This window comes from Callithrix jacchus, chromosome X (genome assembly GCF_049354715.1).
Source record: "Callithrix jacchus isolate 240 chromosome X, calJac240_pri, whole genome shotgun sequence".
Lineage (NCBI taxonomy): Eukaryota > Metazoa > Chordata > Mammalia > Primates > Cebidae > Callithrix > Callithrix jacchus.
Window position 1 is genome coordinate 25,435,717 of NC_133524.1, and position 16,574 is coordinate 25,452,290.

General features: G+C 38.7%; 1 protein-coding gene across 11 annotated transcripts in view; it reads left to right on the top strand.

The window, feature by feature from the left end:
- POLA1 (DNA polymerase alpha 1, catalytic subunit) overlaps positions 1 to 16,574 on the top strand; it is a 316,077-nt gene that overhangs the window by 11,172 nt on the left and 288,331 nt on the right. For 9 of the 11 annotated variants that reach the window (XM_008989090.5, XM_078363411.1, XM_017968391.4 and 6 more), the window contains exons 5-12: positions 5,790 to 5,905; positions 6,357 to 6,419; positions 7,562 to 7,654; positions 8,084 to 8,171; positions 8,455 to 8,656; positions 8,744 to 8,922; positions 14,755 to 14,867; positions 15,629 to 15,745. In XM_008989090.5, the coding sequence (XP_008987338.2) occupies positions 5,870 to 5,905; positions 6,357 to 6,419; positions 7,562 to 7,654; positions 8,084 to 8,171; positions 8,455 to 8,656; positions 8,744 to 8,922; positions 14,755 to 14,867; positions 15,629 to 15,745 (891 nt within the window). In that variant the 5' untranslated portion in view covers positions 5,790 to 5,869. The remainder of the gene's footprint in view (positions 1 to 5,789; positions 5,906 to 6,356; positions 6,420 to 7,561; positions 7,655 to 8,083; positions 8,172 to 8,454; positions 8,657 to 8,743; positions 8,923 to 14,754; positions 14,868 to 15,628; positions 15,746 to 16,574) is intronic. The other 2 variants (XM_035289179.3, XM_078363407.1) reach the window with 1 other exon arrangement.

Below are 16,574 nucleotides of genomic sequence, written 5' to 3' on the forward strand. Positions count from 1 at the left end.
GGCAATTTTTTTTGCTTGAGTAAACAAGCCTGATTTAGTTCCTGTAAAATGAGAATGGAAAATTATCTTCAGTATTTTTTTTGTTTAGTTTGTTAATTAGTCTACTACTACCAAGCGGTAGATTGGGGGTTAGCAAACTATGGCCCACTCACAACCAGCTTTTTTAAAAAATGTTTTGTCGAGATAGAATTCACATTTAAAATATGCAATTCAGTGGCTTTTAATGTAGTCACAGTTGTACAGCCATAACCGCAATCAATTTTAGAACATTTTCGTTACGCCAAAAGGAAATCATGCCTGTTTTTGTGTGGCCCTCGAGCTAAGAATAGTTTTTACATTTTTAAAGGGTATTTTAAAATAAAGAAAAAAATGCAAAGAATATGTAGCAGTGTAGGATAGATTTTTTTTTTTTTTTTTTTGAGATGGAGTTTCGCTCTTGTTACCCAGGCTGGAGTGCAATGGCGCGATCTCGGCTCACCGCAACCTCTGCCTCCTGGGTTCGGGCAATTCTCCTGCCTCAACCTCCCGAGTAGCTGGGATTACAGGCACGCACTACCATGCCCAGCTAATTTTTTGTATTTTTAGTAGAGACGGGGTTTCACCATGTTGACCAGGATGGTCTCGATCTCTTGACCTTGTGATCCACCCGCCTTGACTTCCCAAAGTGCTGATATTACAGGCGTGAGCCACCACACCCAGCCTGTAAATATCTGTTTATATGTTTAAAATAAGTTTTGTCAACACCTACAATATAAATAAAGTTCTATCCTTCCCACTGATCTTAACAGGGGCCTATAATGTCACTTGTACCATTATTGTTGATACTAAGTTTGATCTTTTGGTTAAGATTATGTTTGTCAAATTTCTTCCTTATAAAGCTACATTTTTCCCTTTTGTAATTAATGCAAAATAGAGGGTGATAATTTGAGACCATGTGTCTATCTCATTTCCCCATAAATTTTTACCCACTGCTTTTAGCATCTATTGGCGATCTTTTCCCTTCTTTTAAAAGTTATTGCCTCAGACTCATGGATTTCAAAAAGATTTACTGTTATAATTCATTAACCATTATTATCATTTTTCCTTTTTATGTTCAAATTATTGCAGATTTGGCTGGTGGGAGCCCCATTAAGCTGACTCCTGTGTTCTTTTGACATGGCTCTATCAGTCTTTGAGCATTTCCTTGCTTTCTGGGCAAAAAGGATAAGATGTTCCAGGTTTAGCTTGTATTCTTCCTGTCCTAGACCTGGAACCAACCATTTCTCCCAAGAGTCCTGATTCCTTTTAGTGGGGAATGGTATCCAGATATGGGAGATGGATGTGCTCATTGCTATTAGGGTGTAATGACTTCTAGGCCTTTTCAGTGAACAGAACAAGGAGGTTATATATATGTTATGAATTCATACGGATATATTTGATTGGTTCAAATCCAACATCACTGGGTTCTTTATCTTACCAATTCTACATTTATATCTGCCTTCACTCTCAATGAAAACCCTTGTCTTCTAAAATATACACAAAATATTATCAGAATCACTAAATGAATATGTCTGTTAACAATCTTTCAAGTAAAGTTTATGATTTCTCTACAGTTTTATTCGTTCTTGGTATTTTTCCTAAGAGTCTGTAGTCAGAGTATTGTGTTCAGAAGCTATGTAAAGTAATTTTTTAGTGTGTGTTGTATTAATTTACTACACAGGTTCATTTTTTGTTTGTATGCAAATTTCAGTTTTTAAAAATCCTTTTAATTTTACTTCTGAATATTGCAAAACATTTATATGATTTAAAAATCAAAATGAGTAACTTTTTAAAAATTAGTTTCTGGTTTATTATAAAATAAACATATTGTATTTTTTCTATGGGGGATGTTATTCATTCATTCATTCATTCATTTGTTAGTTAAATTAGAATATGTGAACCATCTTCCTGGTTCTGCCAACTTGTATAATGTGGTACCATTTGATAGCATTAAACTGGTATCATTTGGTAGCATTGTGGTTAATTTTGTATTTCTAGTTTGTGTGAGTCCATGAAGAAGAGAATGAGCTCATGTTCTACTTTCATCTCCCTGAACTGAGTAGGCCTGTGTTAAGAGTTATGGTTCTGTTGTCAATTGTCTGTGTCATCTTGAACTACTCCAATTACTTGTCTGGACTTGGGTTTTTGTCAGCTGCAAATTACGAGATTGGACTGGATAGTGACCTTCTCAAAGAAAGACTCATGTCCTGGTAATCTCAGTGCTAATCACAGTAGTGGACACAAAGAAAGCATATAGTTTTGTTGAATAAACGAGCCATCTCTGTGTTTCTCTAGTCATTGTATTATCTCTTCCCAGTAATACATTAGTGAAGAGCACAGTTTGATTCGGAAGAGAGGTAGTCTTAGAAATTTTTATTTTGCGCTTTGCCAACACCATTCACCTGCAAGTCCCCACTGATTCAGTGTCCCTCACTTGGAGCCCAGTAAGGTCACAAGATCTTAGGAAGGAAAACGGACTTCTGCAATGCACTTTAAAGGCTTATAAGAAATTATTAAATTTTCTTAGAAGTAAAAAGTCAACTCTGGTGTGGATATAATTCCTGGCATGTTGTTTTCAAACAGAGAAAAATGGCTGGGTGTGGTGGCTCGCGCCTGTAATCCCAACACTTTGGGAGGCCAAGGTGGTTGACTCACCTGAAGTCAGGAGTTAAAGATCAGCCTGGCCAACATGGTGAAACCCCGTCTCTACTAAAAATACAAAAATTAGTTGAGTGTGGCGGTGGGCATCTGTAATCCCAGCTAGTTGAGAGGCTGAGGCAGGAGAATCTCTTGAACCGGGGAGGCGGAGGTTGCAGTGAGCTGAGATCACACCACTGCACTCCAGCCTGGGTGACAGGAAAAAAAAAACACACACACATAGAAAACTATCAGCCAAATCCCAATGAAGAAAAATCAGCAGGAAAATACAATAAAACAGAAACACTAAATTGTGGAAGAATTTCACCTCAAATGTTTACTTGTATACATCTTTTTATCCTTCTTTCTGAATCCTACTAACCTACAGCGGTGAGATTAAAGCCCTCTCATAAAGCCTTCCTTGCTATTCAACCTTCTGTTGACCTCCTCTTTTCATACACTGTTAAGACCTGATTTTTATTAATTTAACATTTTGACTATTAATTATATTTTGCTTTCAAAGTGCTGCAGGTGATACAAATCTCCTGTCTCACATTTTTCACAAATATTCTACAAACCTTTTCACAATATTAGGCACATGAAAATACTTTTTTTTTTACTGTGGTAAAATGTGCATAACATAAAATTTACCATGAATGACATTTAATATATTCACAATGTTTGCAGCCATCACCATCATCTTGTTCTAGAACATTTTCATCAGCCCAAATGGAAGCCCCATACCCATTAGCAGTCACTCTCCAATCTCTCTTCCCCCAGAGCCTGACAACCATTAATCTGCTTTCTATCTTTATGAATTTGCCTATTCTTGACATTTCACATTTCATATAAATGAATCATGCAATATATGATCTTTTGTATCTGACTTCTTTGACTTAGCATAAGAGTTTCAAGTTTCACTCGTGTTATAGTATGTATCGATACTCCATTCCTTTTTATTGTTGAATAATCTGTGTGGATGTACTACATTTTGTTTATTAGTTGATGGACATTTGGACTGTTTCTACCTTTGGCTGTTGTACATGGTGCTACTATGAACATTTGTGTACAAGTTTTTGTTTGAATGCGTGGTTTCAAATTTTTAGCATACTAACCCAGGAGTGGAATTGTGCGTATGTGTTTTTATTTCCTTTTCTTTCTTTTTTTTTTTTGAGACAGGTTCTTGCTCTCTTGTCTAGGCTGGAGTGCTGTGGTGCCATCTCACCTCACTGCAGCCTCTGCCTCCTGGGCTCAAGATAGCCTCCCACCTCAGTGTCCCAAATAGCCAGGAATACAGGCACATCTCACCATGGTCAGCTAATTGTAGAGACAGGGTTTTGCCATGTTGCCCAGGCTGGTCTCAAACTCCTGGGCTCAAGCAGTCCACCCACTTTGGCCTCAGAAAGTGTTGGGATTACAGGCATGAGCCACGGTGCCCAGTCCCTTTTCTTTCTTAAACAAAAGATAATATTGGCCAGGCGTGGTTGCTCATGCCTGTAATCCCAGCACTTTGGGAGGCCGAGGTGGGAGGATCACAAGGTCAGTAGATCGAAACCATCCTGGCCAACATGGTAAAACCCCGTCTCTACTAAAAATATAAAACTTAGCTGGGCATGGTGGCGCATGTGTGTAATCCCAGCTACTCGTGAGGCTGAGGCAGGAGAATGGCGTGAACCAGGGAGTTGGAGGTTGCAGTGAGCTGAGATCATGCCATTGCACCAGCCTGGTGACAGAGCAAGACTCTGTCTCAAAGAAAAAAAAAGATCATGTTGTAGAAGTTTTGTACTTTGCTTTTTTCATGTAGCAAGATGTCTTGAAAATCACTTCCTTATTAGAACATAGAAAGCTTTTTAAAATTACTTATTTCTATGTAGGTGCCTAGTATTCCATGATAGGGATTGTACCATAGTTTATTCAAATGGTTTCCTTGGAAGAACATTTTGATTATTTTGAGTAGTTCGCTATTACAAATAATGCCACATCCAATAACTGTGCATATGATGTTTTCCTCAGGGGAAATTCCCAGAAGTGGGTGGCGTGGCTGGCTCAAAGAATAGCTACACGTAAAATTTTTGTTTATTTTTTTGAGATGCTCTTGTCACCCAGGCTGGAGTACAATGGTGTGATCTCGGATCACTGCAACCTCCGCCTCCCAGGTTCAAGTGATTCTCTTGCTTCAGCCTCCTGAGTAGCTGGGATTACAGATGCCTGCCACCATGCCCAGCTAATTTTTGTATTTTTAATAAAAACGGGGTTTTACCATGTTGGCCAGGCTGGTGTCACACTCCTGTCCTCAGGTGATCCATCTGCCTTGGCCTACCAAAGTGCTGGGATTACAGGCGTGAGCCACTGCGCCTGGCCTGCTACACATAAAATTTTATTAGCTGCTGCCTAATTCTTCATAGGAGCTGTCCCATTTTATATTCTCATGAACAACGTATGAACGTCTGTATCTCTACAGCCTTACTAATGGAGTGTTGTCAAGCTTTTGAATTTTCGCCACTCTGATATGTGAGAAGTGGCATGTCAGTGTGGTTTTCATTTGCATTTCTTTTTTTTTGAGACTGAGTCTCACTTTGTCGCCCACGCAGGAGTGCTGTTTAGGGTTCATAGGATATACTATGTGTCTGGTTGCTATTCCTCATAAAATGGAAATTAGGATGCCACCATATCATAACTGGTAATCCCATTTCTTCATAGTTAAATTTTCCTATCAGATTCAGTGTAGAGCTAAAGAGATGATATCATGAAGACTTCTAGGCTAATTCCTTGGTTTAAGATTAGCTTTATCTTTTTATTTCTGTGGGAAAAACAAAAAAACCCAAAATTTTCACTTTTGAAAAGCTTTTTATTCACATTAACAATAGCAATTAAGCAGTCACACTTAACTCATCCTGATATTTAACTGGTATCTTATTAGTTTCAGTAATAATATTTAGCCCAGGTTTTCTTGAATTAAGCTCATTTAAAATATTTTTTCCTACATGCCTTGTATAAAATCTCATAGTTTTGTATTTTTAATTCTTAACATTTTTCTTCCCAGTTCACATATACAGAGATTAAGTGACTACGCTTTTACATTTTCATTTTGATTTTTGCTGATGCATGTTTCTAAATAATTTATATTCCAATAGGAAAAGACGGTAAAGCACGCAACAAAGACAAGAGGAATTTAAAGAAGCCTGCAGTGACAAAACCAAAGAATATTAAGTCAATGTTCATTGCTTGTGCTGGAAAAAAAATTGCAGATGTGAGTTTCATGGTTTCCTTATGTTTTGTATTTTCCTTTGTGAGGTGAATTTAATATTTGATCATATAGATGATAGGTGCTCAGTATATATTTGAGTAACATTTTTCCAGTTTCACTCACTAAGTTTGATGTAGATTTCTAAGGGAATTAAGGTACTTCATTGGAACTTGGGAAATGGAAAAGAAAATTGAACAGAAAAGCTGAATTGAGAGTGTGTTTAATTTTAGTGAGTAGCATGAAGATCCTGGAGTAAGAATGAATGCAGAGGACGGGAGCTATAGATGTAGGAATTATATATACACAGGTGATTGTTAAAATCTGTGGATGTAGATGAGCCCTCAGAGTGAGGAATGAAGAGGCAAGGACTCTTCCTTTTATACACATGTGTGTAGTTTTGGTGAAAAATTTAGGTGCAAGGCTTTCTCATGCTACCTTTCTTTATCATTTCCAGAAAGCTGTAGACTTGTCCAAGGATGATCTGCTAGGTGACATTCTACAGGATCTTAACACTGAGGTAAATGAATATCCAGGAGTTGTAAAATATGCAAGGAACATAGACTGAAGAAACACTCTAGTAATTATACAAAACAGATTATTGCCAGAATTTTAAAAAAGTTTTTTTGTGCAGTCGCCTGGGCTGGTGTGCAGTGATGCGATCTCGGCTTGCTGCAACCTCCGCCTCCCAGGTTCAAGCAATTCTCCTGCCTCAGCCTCCTGAGTAGCTAGGATTGTAGGCGCCTACCACCACACCCGGTTGATTTTTTTTTTTTGTAGTTTTAGTAGAGACGGGTTTCACTATGTTGGCCAGGCTGGTCTCGAACTTCTGACCTCATGATCTGCCCACCTTGGCCTCCCAGAGTGCTGGGGTTACAGATGTGGGCCACCGTGCCTGGCCTATTGCCAGAATTTTTTAAAATGTAAGGACAACACCAACAAAAACACCCCACAAAAAATACCCCCTTCAGGTTGGTTTCTTTTTAGGTGAGTATTTCCAGCTGTTAGAGCTGTGTGATTATGTAGATAGGGCTGTGTGGGTGTGTGTTTGAAGTAGTAAGAATATACCCAGGAGTCAGTTCTGTTAGTGCTCACTGCTTGTGTTCAGTTGCTGTGGTGTAGGTTCCCTAAATAGATTGAAGCCTGTCAATCTGCACAATCAGGTTTAAGAGCCTCGTCTTGAATTCTGAGTGGGAATGAAGGATGAGTAAGTGAACTATCCCCGATAGAACTCGAACAGGATTAGCTGCACTGTAAATTTGAAATTTGTCCGTTTCCTATAAAGACTAAGCTCTCATTTAGAAGCGTACTTCTTTTGAAGTGACCATTGATTAAAATGACTTAACATCAACACCATGTAGTTCTATCTTGACAATTTTTAAATGTAATATTCTCAAAGGTTAAGTGAAAGTGCGTTAAATTTAAAAAAAAAAATTGGTGAGGGGGTAGATTTAATATCTATTTTAGTTTTCTTGTGATTTCTATAGTATTGTTGCTATGGTAACCACAGTGCATGAACATAGATGGGAGGGGGGAGGGGGGAGGGGGAAAGGGAAAGAAAAGAAAGCTTTGCTTATTGGGCTTCAATGAGTGAAGAATTATACTTTTTCTGTCTGTGGTAAACCAAGCATGGCAGTGAATATGTCTTGTCTTTCCTTTTAGACACCTCAAATAACTCCACCACCTGTAATGATACTGAAGAAGAGAACATCCGTTGGAACTTCACCGAATCCTTTCTCTGTGTACACCCCTACGGTAAAGTGTGTAGAGATACCTTCAATCTTGATTTATAGTATTGCTTTAAACTTATTTTATTGCTTTTCTATGTGAGGGAAATACCTTTAAATTTGTTTTCGATTTTTGTTTTAAATTAGGACTCTCATTCAATATATAGTTTCATGTATTTCAAAAATAGCATGTGCCTGCTTTTTTCATAGTAAATTTGCAGTAACTGGTATGTGTTTATTATAGGTATTACAACTGTGGTAAATGCAATAATTTTCCTTCCAGAAGCAAGTATCTTTTTGTAAACCTAGGTAACAGTAAAATAATTGAAGCTGTTACATTAATAATACATAAAATCTTTTTATAAAAGGGAACTGTCATTATCTTTGGTCAGGGTAGGACAGTTGCATATTTTTACTATGTAGGTCTAACTGACTAAATATTTAAAAACGTTTACAGGCAGTTCCTTCAGGAAAAATTGCTTTCCCTGTCTCCAGAAAGGAGCCTCCATTAACTCCTGTTCCTCTTAAACGTGCTGAATTTGCTGGTAAGTTTGATGTCAGGCAGAATTGCAAGAGTGTTGAGTGCTTTCTGTCAAAAATGGAGACCCCATGATGGAGGAGGTATAGGTGATTTTGAAGGTGTTGTGATGATAAATTTAAACGTGAAGATTTGAATTTATAGCAGTAAAAGTTAAAAACACCCAATTCGGAGATTAAAGAGAAATGCACACATAGTATAGAAAAGGGACAGGCTGCTATTTTAGTGTTGGATGAGCCTTTGGCCCAATGGCACTGGCACATGACAAGAATGGGTGATGATGCCTACAGGTGAGCCGGTACAGGCGGAGAGTACAGAAGAAGAGCAGGAGTCAGGGCCAATGGAGTTTGAAGATGGTGACTTTGATGAGCCCATGGAAGCTGAAGAGGTGGACCTGGAGCCTGTGGCTGCCAAGACTTGGGACCAAGAGAGTGAGCCAGCAGAGGAAGTGAAACAAGAGGTGGATCCTGGGAAAGGGACCATGTCCTACTTGTAAGAGCATTTTATGGCTTATCTGGCAAATAGGACTACAATTTGCTGTGGAATTTTGAAAGGTTTTTGAAAATGTGATTTCTGCAGAGGAAGTGTTTTCCCGGATGTCTCTTGTTGGGATGTTGATCAAGAAGGTGACAGCAGTTTCTCAGTGCGGGAAGTTCAAGTGGATTCCAGTCACCTCCCGTTGGTAAAAGGGGCAGATGAGGAGCAAGTATTCCACTTTTATTGGTTGGATGCTTATGAAGATCAGTACAACCAACCAGGTATATGCCTTTAACTCAGAGTAGGACCTTTCCCTTAAGTATTTTGTGTGTGTGTGTGTGTGTGTGTGTGTGTGTGTGTGTGTGTGTTTTGTCTTTTTATTTTCTTTAATCAATTTATTTATTTATTTTCCTTTGTCTTTTAAATACTTGAGTGATTGTAATTGGCTCAATTCAGGCCCTGCCCTCACTTAACATGTATTGTAAGAGAGCCAGCGGCACTCATTCATTGTAAGTGAATGCGCCACCCTGATGGAGAGGAGCTATGGTGTGAATAATCCTTAAAGATGCTTATTCCAAAAATCAGTTACATACGGTTTTGGAATGTGTGTTGGTAGTTCAGTATTGATGTATCTGAAGTTACAGGAATGCACTTCAATTTAAATGGAATCAGTCATTAGTTTGTCTGTTTCTTCAGTAATTTTGAATGCTTGTTGTGTGGTAGGCACTGAGATGGGCTGAATAAGCTGGACAAATTCCCTACACTATAATGGAGCTTACATTCTAGGGGGGTGGGAGGGTGGGGGCACATTAGCAGTAATGAGATAAATTGATAAATGATGTAAAGAAAATTAGCTGGGCGATGGCCAGGGGAGGCCTGTCTGAGGAAGTGACCACTGGGCTGAGATTTGAGGTATTTGCAGAGCTAACGAAAGGGCATTTCAGCTTAACAAGCCAGTACTAGCAAAGGCCTAGAGAGAGGAAGGAGGAGGCCTGTGTGGTTGTAGCATAGTAATCAAGTAACAAGATTGGTATAAAATGAAGCTGGAGGTAAAAAGACAAAGGCCAGATACTGTAGGACTTTGAAAGCCTCGTTAAGGAGTTTGAATCTTCTAAGAGCAATGGGGAGGCATTGGAAAGTTTTAAGTACAGGAGATGGTGGTAACATAATTGGGTTTACATTTTATCAGGAACAGTGGTTTGTGTAGAGAATAAGCACTGTGGTGCGTGTGTGTGTGCACACACACATGTGGAGGGATGGGCTGGCGTGGGGTAGTGGGGAAGTGTGGAAGCCTTGGAGATCAGTCAGTCCAGGGCAGGGCTCTAGTTACTTGGACCCTGGTGGCTGGAGAGGAGAGAAGTAAAGGCATTTGACACGTCTTTTGACACAAACTTGTTAATGGATTGGATAGGGGATGTGACAGAAAGGAGGAATCAAGGATGATTTCCAGGTCATCCTAATGAGCTAATACTGTGAATTCTTGACTCACAAAAAGCCCAGAGGCTATTCAGTATTCTTTTGTGCCTCTTTGAGCCCTTCTTCATTGTGGGACTGTGCAATACAAGATCTGTTGGATTTTTAACAGAGTCGTCTTTATTTAGATCCTTTTTTGGATCTGTGGTACATGCAAATAGTGTATTTTTCAAAGTGGTTTCCTGGAGGCTGTATCTAGTGAAAAGAGAGGGAGTACCTAGATGCCGGCACAGCAAGCATGTGAGTAAATTGAAGGCCATATTTACCTTAAAGATAATCAGGCATCTGCTTTAACTGGAAAAATGTTAATGATCTCAGGCAGGGGTGGGGGCAGTCATAAGCATTAATATGCTTCAGCTTATCAAATATATATAAACTCTTGAGCCACTTGAGTAGCACACTGCCATGTATTAGTTTCTTAGGAAAAGATAAAATCAATTTTAGAAATGATATCTTAATCTACTTTAGCTAGGACAAAATGATTTGATTAGACCCCCTCACCTCTTTGACTACTTTGTTACTCTGCTGGACGGCTGGCAAGTATGATTACATGAGGCTGAGCACTTGATTTCCCATCCATTGCCAAAACCCAGGGCTGCACAATTGTACAACCTCAGGGAATACCATTTTCATGTGACCTTCCTGGAGCATAGCAGTGTGACTGGTGCTCCCTGGAGATTGGCAGCACAGTGGCCTGGCTATCCCAATATTACTCCTGGTGCTTTGCTGCACCTGCTCAGTGCTGCATTTCATTCCCTATCTTGGTTAATGGTCCCATCAAAACAGGAGACCTGGGAGTCATTCTTGATTCTGTCCTTTTCCGCACTTCCCTTTCCAAGTCTGGTTAGCTTTCTCTGCCTAAAGTGGACAACTTACCTTCTCTTTCTCCTCATACTTACCACCCCTGATCCTTCTTGCCCACTGAAACAATTGCACCAGCCTCCTAATTGATCTCTTAGCTATTATCCTCCACATCACTGCTAGAGGGATTGATCAGAATGGCAGTTCTGACCATGTCATTTCCTCATTAAAAAAAGTTCTCAGTGGCTACTGCCTACGACATAAAGTCCAAACTCCTTAGCAAGGCTTCTGATGCCTGCTGTCTATGAATTTTGTGCCCTAGAAATAGTTCTCTGTATGTACTTTGCTGCTCTTTATACCAGTGTTCCTTTACTGGTGTTTTGTCTGATTGGAATGCCCTCATCTGACTCATTCTTCAAATTTCAGCCCAGATGTGATCTCCTGGGAGTTTACCTAAACCTCCAGATGGGTCTAGGAGCCCCTTCTCTTTGTGACTACATCATAGCCTTTCCCATTGTAGCATTTGTCCTATTATTTTGAAATGATCTGAGTCTGTGTTTTTCTTTCCCACAAAGCCTGTAAGCTCCTGGAGGGCTGGGATCTTTTATTTCCAACATGCAGCAACAATGCCTAGCACATAGTAGGTGTTTAATAAATAGTTGTTGAAATAAACTGCACAGTGACTGACAGTCCTGTAGATGCAGATGAAATATTTCAGAGACTAGTGTTGTATTTGCTACTATTACTGAGTTTGCATCTTAAAGCCTTGTAGCTTTGTGGGGTATGAGAATGCATAACACAAAAGCAAATGGTTCCCCACTCCCCCACAACTCCACAAATTAAATACACCCATAAAGCACCATATTGCCAGTGTAAGTTGCCAAGGATTAGAACCTTAAGAAGCAACAACCTTCTTTCTTTCCTTTGTGAAAATGAGTTGATTATTTCTACATTTTGTTTACTGGCTGACACTCTTAGTAAACAGAGCATCATTTTGCAGGGTAAGGATCTAGAGCTGCATTGTCCACTATGGCATCCACCGGCCACTTGTAGCTCTTTAAATTAATTAAATACAAATTAAAATTTAGTTTCTCAGTCACTAGCCACATTTCAGGTACTCAATAGCAACTGTGGCCAGTAGCTACCCTATGGGATGGTTCAGAAACAACAGTTTCATCATCACAAAAATTTATTTCAACTAGTGCTGGTCTGTAGTGACAGGTGTTAGAAGATTGAAGCATTGAAGCACAGCTATATTTGCAAAGCAACCAATTTATGGTATGTGGTGGCGTTGAATTCCTGGTACTGACCATAGTCATGGATAGGCTTTTTCAACCAATATTGAAAAATATTTTGCCATTGAAAGAGATACTTTGCTATTGGTCTGTCATCCAAATGCTAAGGCAGAATGAAATCTCTGGTGCTGGAGAAGGCCTCAGAGATTATCCAGTCTAGATATGCACTTAGGAAACTGAGGTTCCAAAAGATATAATAGCTCTTTAGTGGTAGCAGTCCAATCTCCTGTTCTGGTTCCGTGGTACTTCCTCAAGTTGTGTTCTCTTCTATGGTACATCTTTCTCTTATTGATGCCAACGGGTTAAATAAGATAGCTTAAAAAAAAACTCCTTTAATCTCAGAGGGTTGAACAGTTTCATCATGATAGCAGGTAATGATCACTGAGCTTTGGTGAAATCAATGCTGCTAATAAAAATGAAGTACTCCCAAAGACCCTGTTATTGTTTGTCACTTTCTTACGGATTCTAAGTAAGTCAGTTGTTGCTGAATGCTCCATAATTATGAAAAGAATCTTACTCTTTGCATATGGGAAGATATCCTGTCTTCATTATGACTTTTTCAAGGTTGAATAATCCTGACTGCACCTGGTTTCAGTTAGTAACTTTGAGGGGAATGTAATCTTTGTTTACCATGATCTTTTTTGTGGCAAATGAGGTATAAACAGTGTCAAATGTGTTGCATGAAGTGTGATATTAGTTTGACTGTAAAATGAGCTATTTGAATCTTTGAATCCAATATTAAAGTCTTTATTTTTCTTTGCATAGCATTTTGTTTTTCCATCTTTAACTGTTGTGAGGATGACTTAATTTTCTGAGCTACTGTGATTTTTTTTTTCTTTTTTAATCATCCCATAGTCCTTCCTTCTCTTTCTTTCCCGTCTACCCTCCCTGTTACCCCCCTAAGCTGAAAAAAGTCTCATAACTCTTGTAAGAATTTTAATCATCTGCAGAAGTGAAAATTCTTAGATCGTCTTATTTCTACCAGGATGTGTGACAAAAGGAGTCACTGATGAGCAGCCTTGTGAAACTGGGGTAATTGACCTTGTAAACAGTAGCCTTTGCATGTGCCAGAATTTATTTTGTTTTGTTTATTTATTTTCTTTCTTTTCTTTTCTATTTCTTTCTTTCTCACTCCCCTCTCCTCATTTTCTTTCTTTCTCCTTCCCTTCCTCCCTTCCCTTTCTTCCCTTTCTTCCTTCCCTTTCTTTCTTTTCTTTCTTGATGGAGTTTCACTCTTGTTACCCAGGCAGGAGTGCAATGGCACGATCTCTGCTCACTGTAACCTCTGCCTCCTGGGTTCAAGCAGTTCTCCTGCCTCAGCCTCCTGAGTAGCTGGGATTATAGGCATGCGCCACCGTGCCTGGCTAATTTTTTTTTTTTTTTTGTATTTTTGGTGGAAAAAGGGTTTCTCCATGTTGGTCAGGCTGGTCTCAAACTCCTGACCTCAGGTGATCCACCTGCCTCGGACTCCCAAAGTGCTAGAATTATAGGTGTGAGCCACTGCGCCTGGCCCAGAATTTTCTTAGTGTCTCAGATTAAGTGTCTGTGTTGAGTGGCTTTGTTGATGGATTACTGCTGTCTGATTATTCATGGAGCCCAAGATTTTGCAGTGACCGTCTCCTGGGTTGACTAACAAATGTTTGCAGTTTGTCCTTCATGTCCACTTTTCGTAAACAATGATTTGATGTCTAAAAAGGCGTGGTTTTACTTTATAGTATTCATTAATTAGGGATCTCAATGGGAGAGCCTCTCCTGATTTGGTTACTAAACCATTTGTTAAACTGAAATGGAAGAGAAAGGAATGTTATAAACCCTACCTAGTTAGACATCCTAAGTAGCTGTGAGGCAGAAAGGGTGAAATTGAGGATAATAGTAGTTCCTATTATGAGATATTTATTATTATATGGAGTAAGAAATATGAGGTAAATTATGTTTTTCCTAAACACAGTTTTACATATAGAAAAATACTGATATGCTAGTTATCCTGATATATTAATATTCTTTTTTATTGGTAAATACAATTGCTAAAAAATTAGAATTATATTCTCAGATCTGTAAGTTCTCACAAGAGGCTTAATTATGAGATTTGTTGGAAAATACTTTGCTTGTTTCTGTTTCTTTTTATTTTGAGACAGGGTTTTGCTGTGTTGACCAGGCTGGTCTCAAACTCCTGAGCTCAAGCAATCTGCCCACCTTGGCCTTCTGAAGTGCTGGGATTACAGACATGAGCCATTGTGCTTGGCCTGTTTTGTTTCGCTTAATCTGTGTAATCCTGGTTATGGGGAAACGGTTTATGCTAAGTTAGAGAATCATTCTGTCCCCTGTCCTCCCAGTGGTCATACATTGTGCCATTGTGTCAGTGTGGTATGGCATCAGTACTGAGTATAGAGCTGGTCTTGGCGAGTGGGAATGGATATAAATTTGCTGTCAAAATGAATTATTGTGAAGGTATAAATGTGCAGACACATTCAGTGAGCCTCTATATTGCTTCTTTAGATGAAATTGAAATGTTTCTTTTCTCATGATTTTCACTTATTCTTTCAGGTGTGGTATTTATGTTTGGCAAAGTTTGGATTGAATCAGCTCAAACCCACGTGAGCTGTTGTGTCATGGTGAAAAATATCGAACGAACACTCTACTTCCTTCCCCGTGAAATGGTAAACATTAGTGATTAGCTTTTAGTTCTCAGTAGTTGTATCTGCCACACATTCTGTGTTCTGCTGCCAGCTCTGTCCTTCAATAGGGCTACGAATTCTCCACAATCCTTATGCTTCTTTCTTGCTGCTCGCCTAGTGACCACCGATGGTCAGCAATTCTATTAGGGGTTGGGAAAAGTAGAAAAATAAAGTAGAACTCAGTTTTTCAATTTGTTAGAGTATAAATGTTTCTGAGTTTTAGTATATAATACTTTCTTTCCCTCACTCCTCATTTCCATAATAATCAGGGTTGAAACTATAAGGTTCTAAAATGTGACATGGTATTTGGCTCAGTTTTCATAGTTTTGCTGCATAGGCAGCAGTGATACTCCCTCCATTGCCATTTATTAACAAGTTCAATTCTATTTGCTTCTCCTTTTTTATTGGGACTTAACATCCCCATTTTCCTCTCAGCCCCTCCCCATGTCAGTTGAACTGTGGAGTCTCTTGGTCAGGATTTACAATGCTTATTCTTCCATTTGGTAGACTTGATCATCTTTATCACTGATTTGTTTTTATGATGCCATTGGGAGGAATTGGGCATTTGGTTTAGTACATTTTTTGGGTCTGTTTGGATCTTTGAACTTATCCGTAAGACTGCTATTAAATATTTAAATGGGTAAGGATAAAAATTGATACAGACTTGGGTTTCTGGTGGCTGAGGAGATCTTATGTACAGATACTTTTTATTTCCCCATCTGCCCTCCTTTCTGGGGTAACAGAAAATTGATCTGAATACGGGGAAAGAAACAGGAACTCCAGTTTCAATGAAGGATGTTTATGAGGAATTTGATGAGAAAATAGCAACAAAATATAAAATTATGAAGTTCAAGTCTAAGGTTTGTATTTGGTGATGATTTTTTTCCACCTATGTTTGTTGTTTATTTTCTGATTTAGCAAATAGTTATTGCATATTTTCTTTGTGCAGGATGCCTTCTGTGTGGCTATAATTTATTGAATGGAAATTTCATAAGTATGAATGTAAAGACAATATATTAGATTTGTAAAAATATTTTTCTTTTTAAACTGCTTACAAAATAATCATTTATTAATTTGAATGGAAAGATAACTCATAGCAAATTAATTGCCTCCAGTGCTCGTAATATGTCTTGTGGTCTTATTCTCAAGTGGAGAAGGAACTGCTCTGATCTCGTTTGTATTAGTTATTGCCAAGATGTTTTGGTTAGAAAGTTAAGTAACATTTTATTTTTAAAAATCAGGGACTATGATACAGTCTGATAGAATGAACATCTTTGTGCTAGTTATGATGAATTGTCTTGATTTAGTGAGATTGATGCCTTTGGCTATAATTGCCCTGCTCAAAATACTGGCTATTAAGAATGATCACGGAGGATTGAGTTACTGAAGATAAGGCTAATAGTATTAACTAATTGAGTTTTGAATTGCAGCTGATGGTTCAAGTCTTTAAAATTCTAGAAGCAACTGTGATATACTGGTGAAGAGTATAGGTGCGAGGCCAGACTGCTTGTGCTTTAAGTCCTAGCCTACTGCTTACTAGTGTGTAACCTTGGACAAGTGCTGTATAACTTCTCTGTGCCTGTTTCTTCATCTGAGAAATAGGGCCCTATTTCAAGAGTTGCCAAAAGGGTTAAATCAATTAATTCATATTAGATGGTTAGAACAGTCCTTGCCAGATAGCCAGCACTC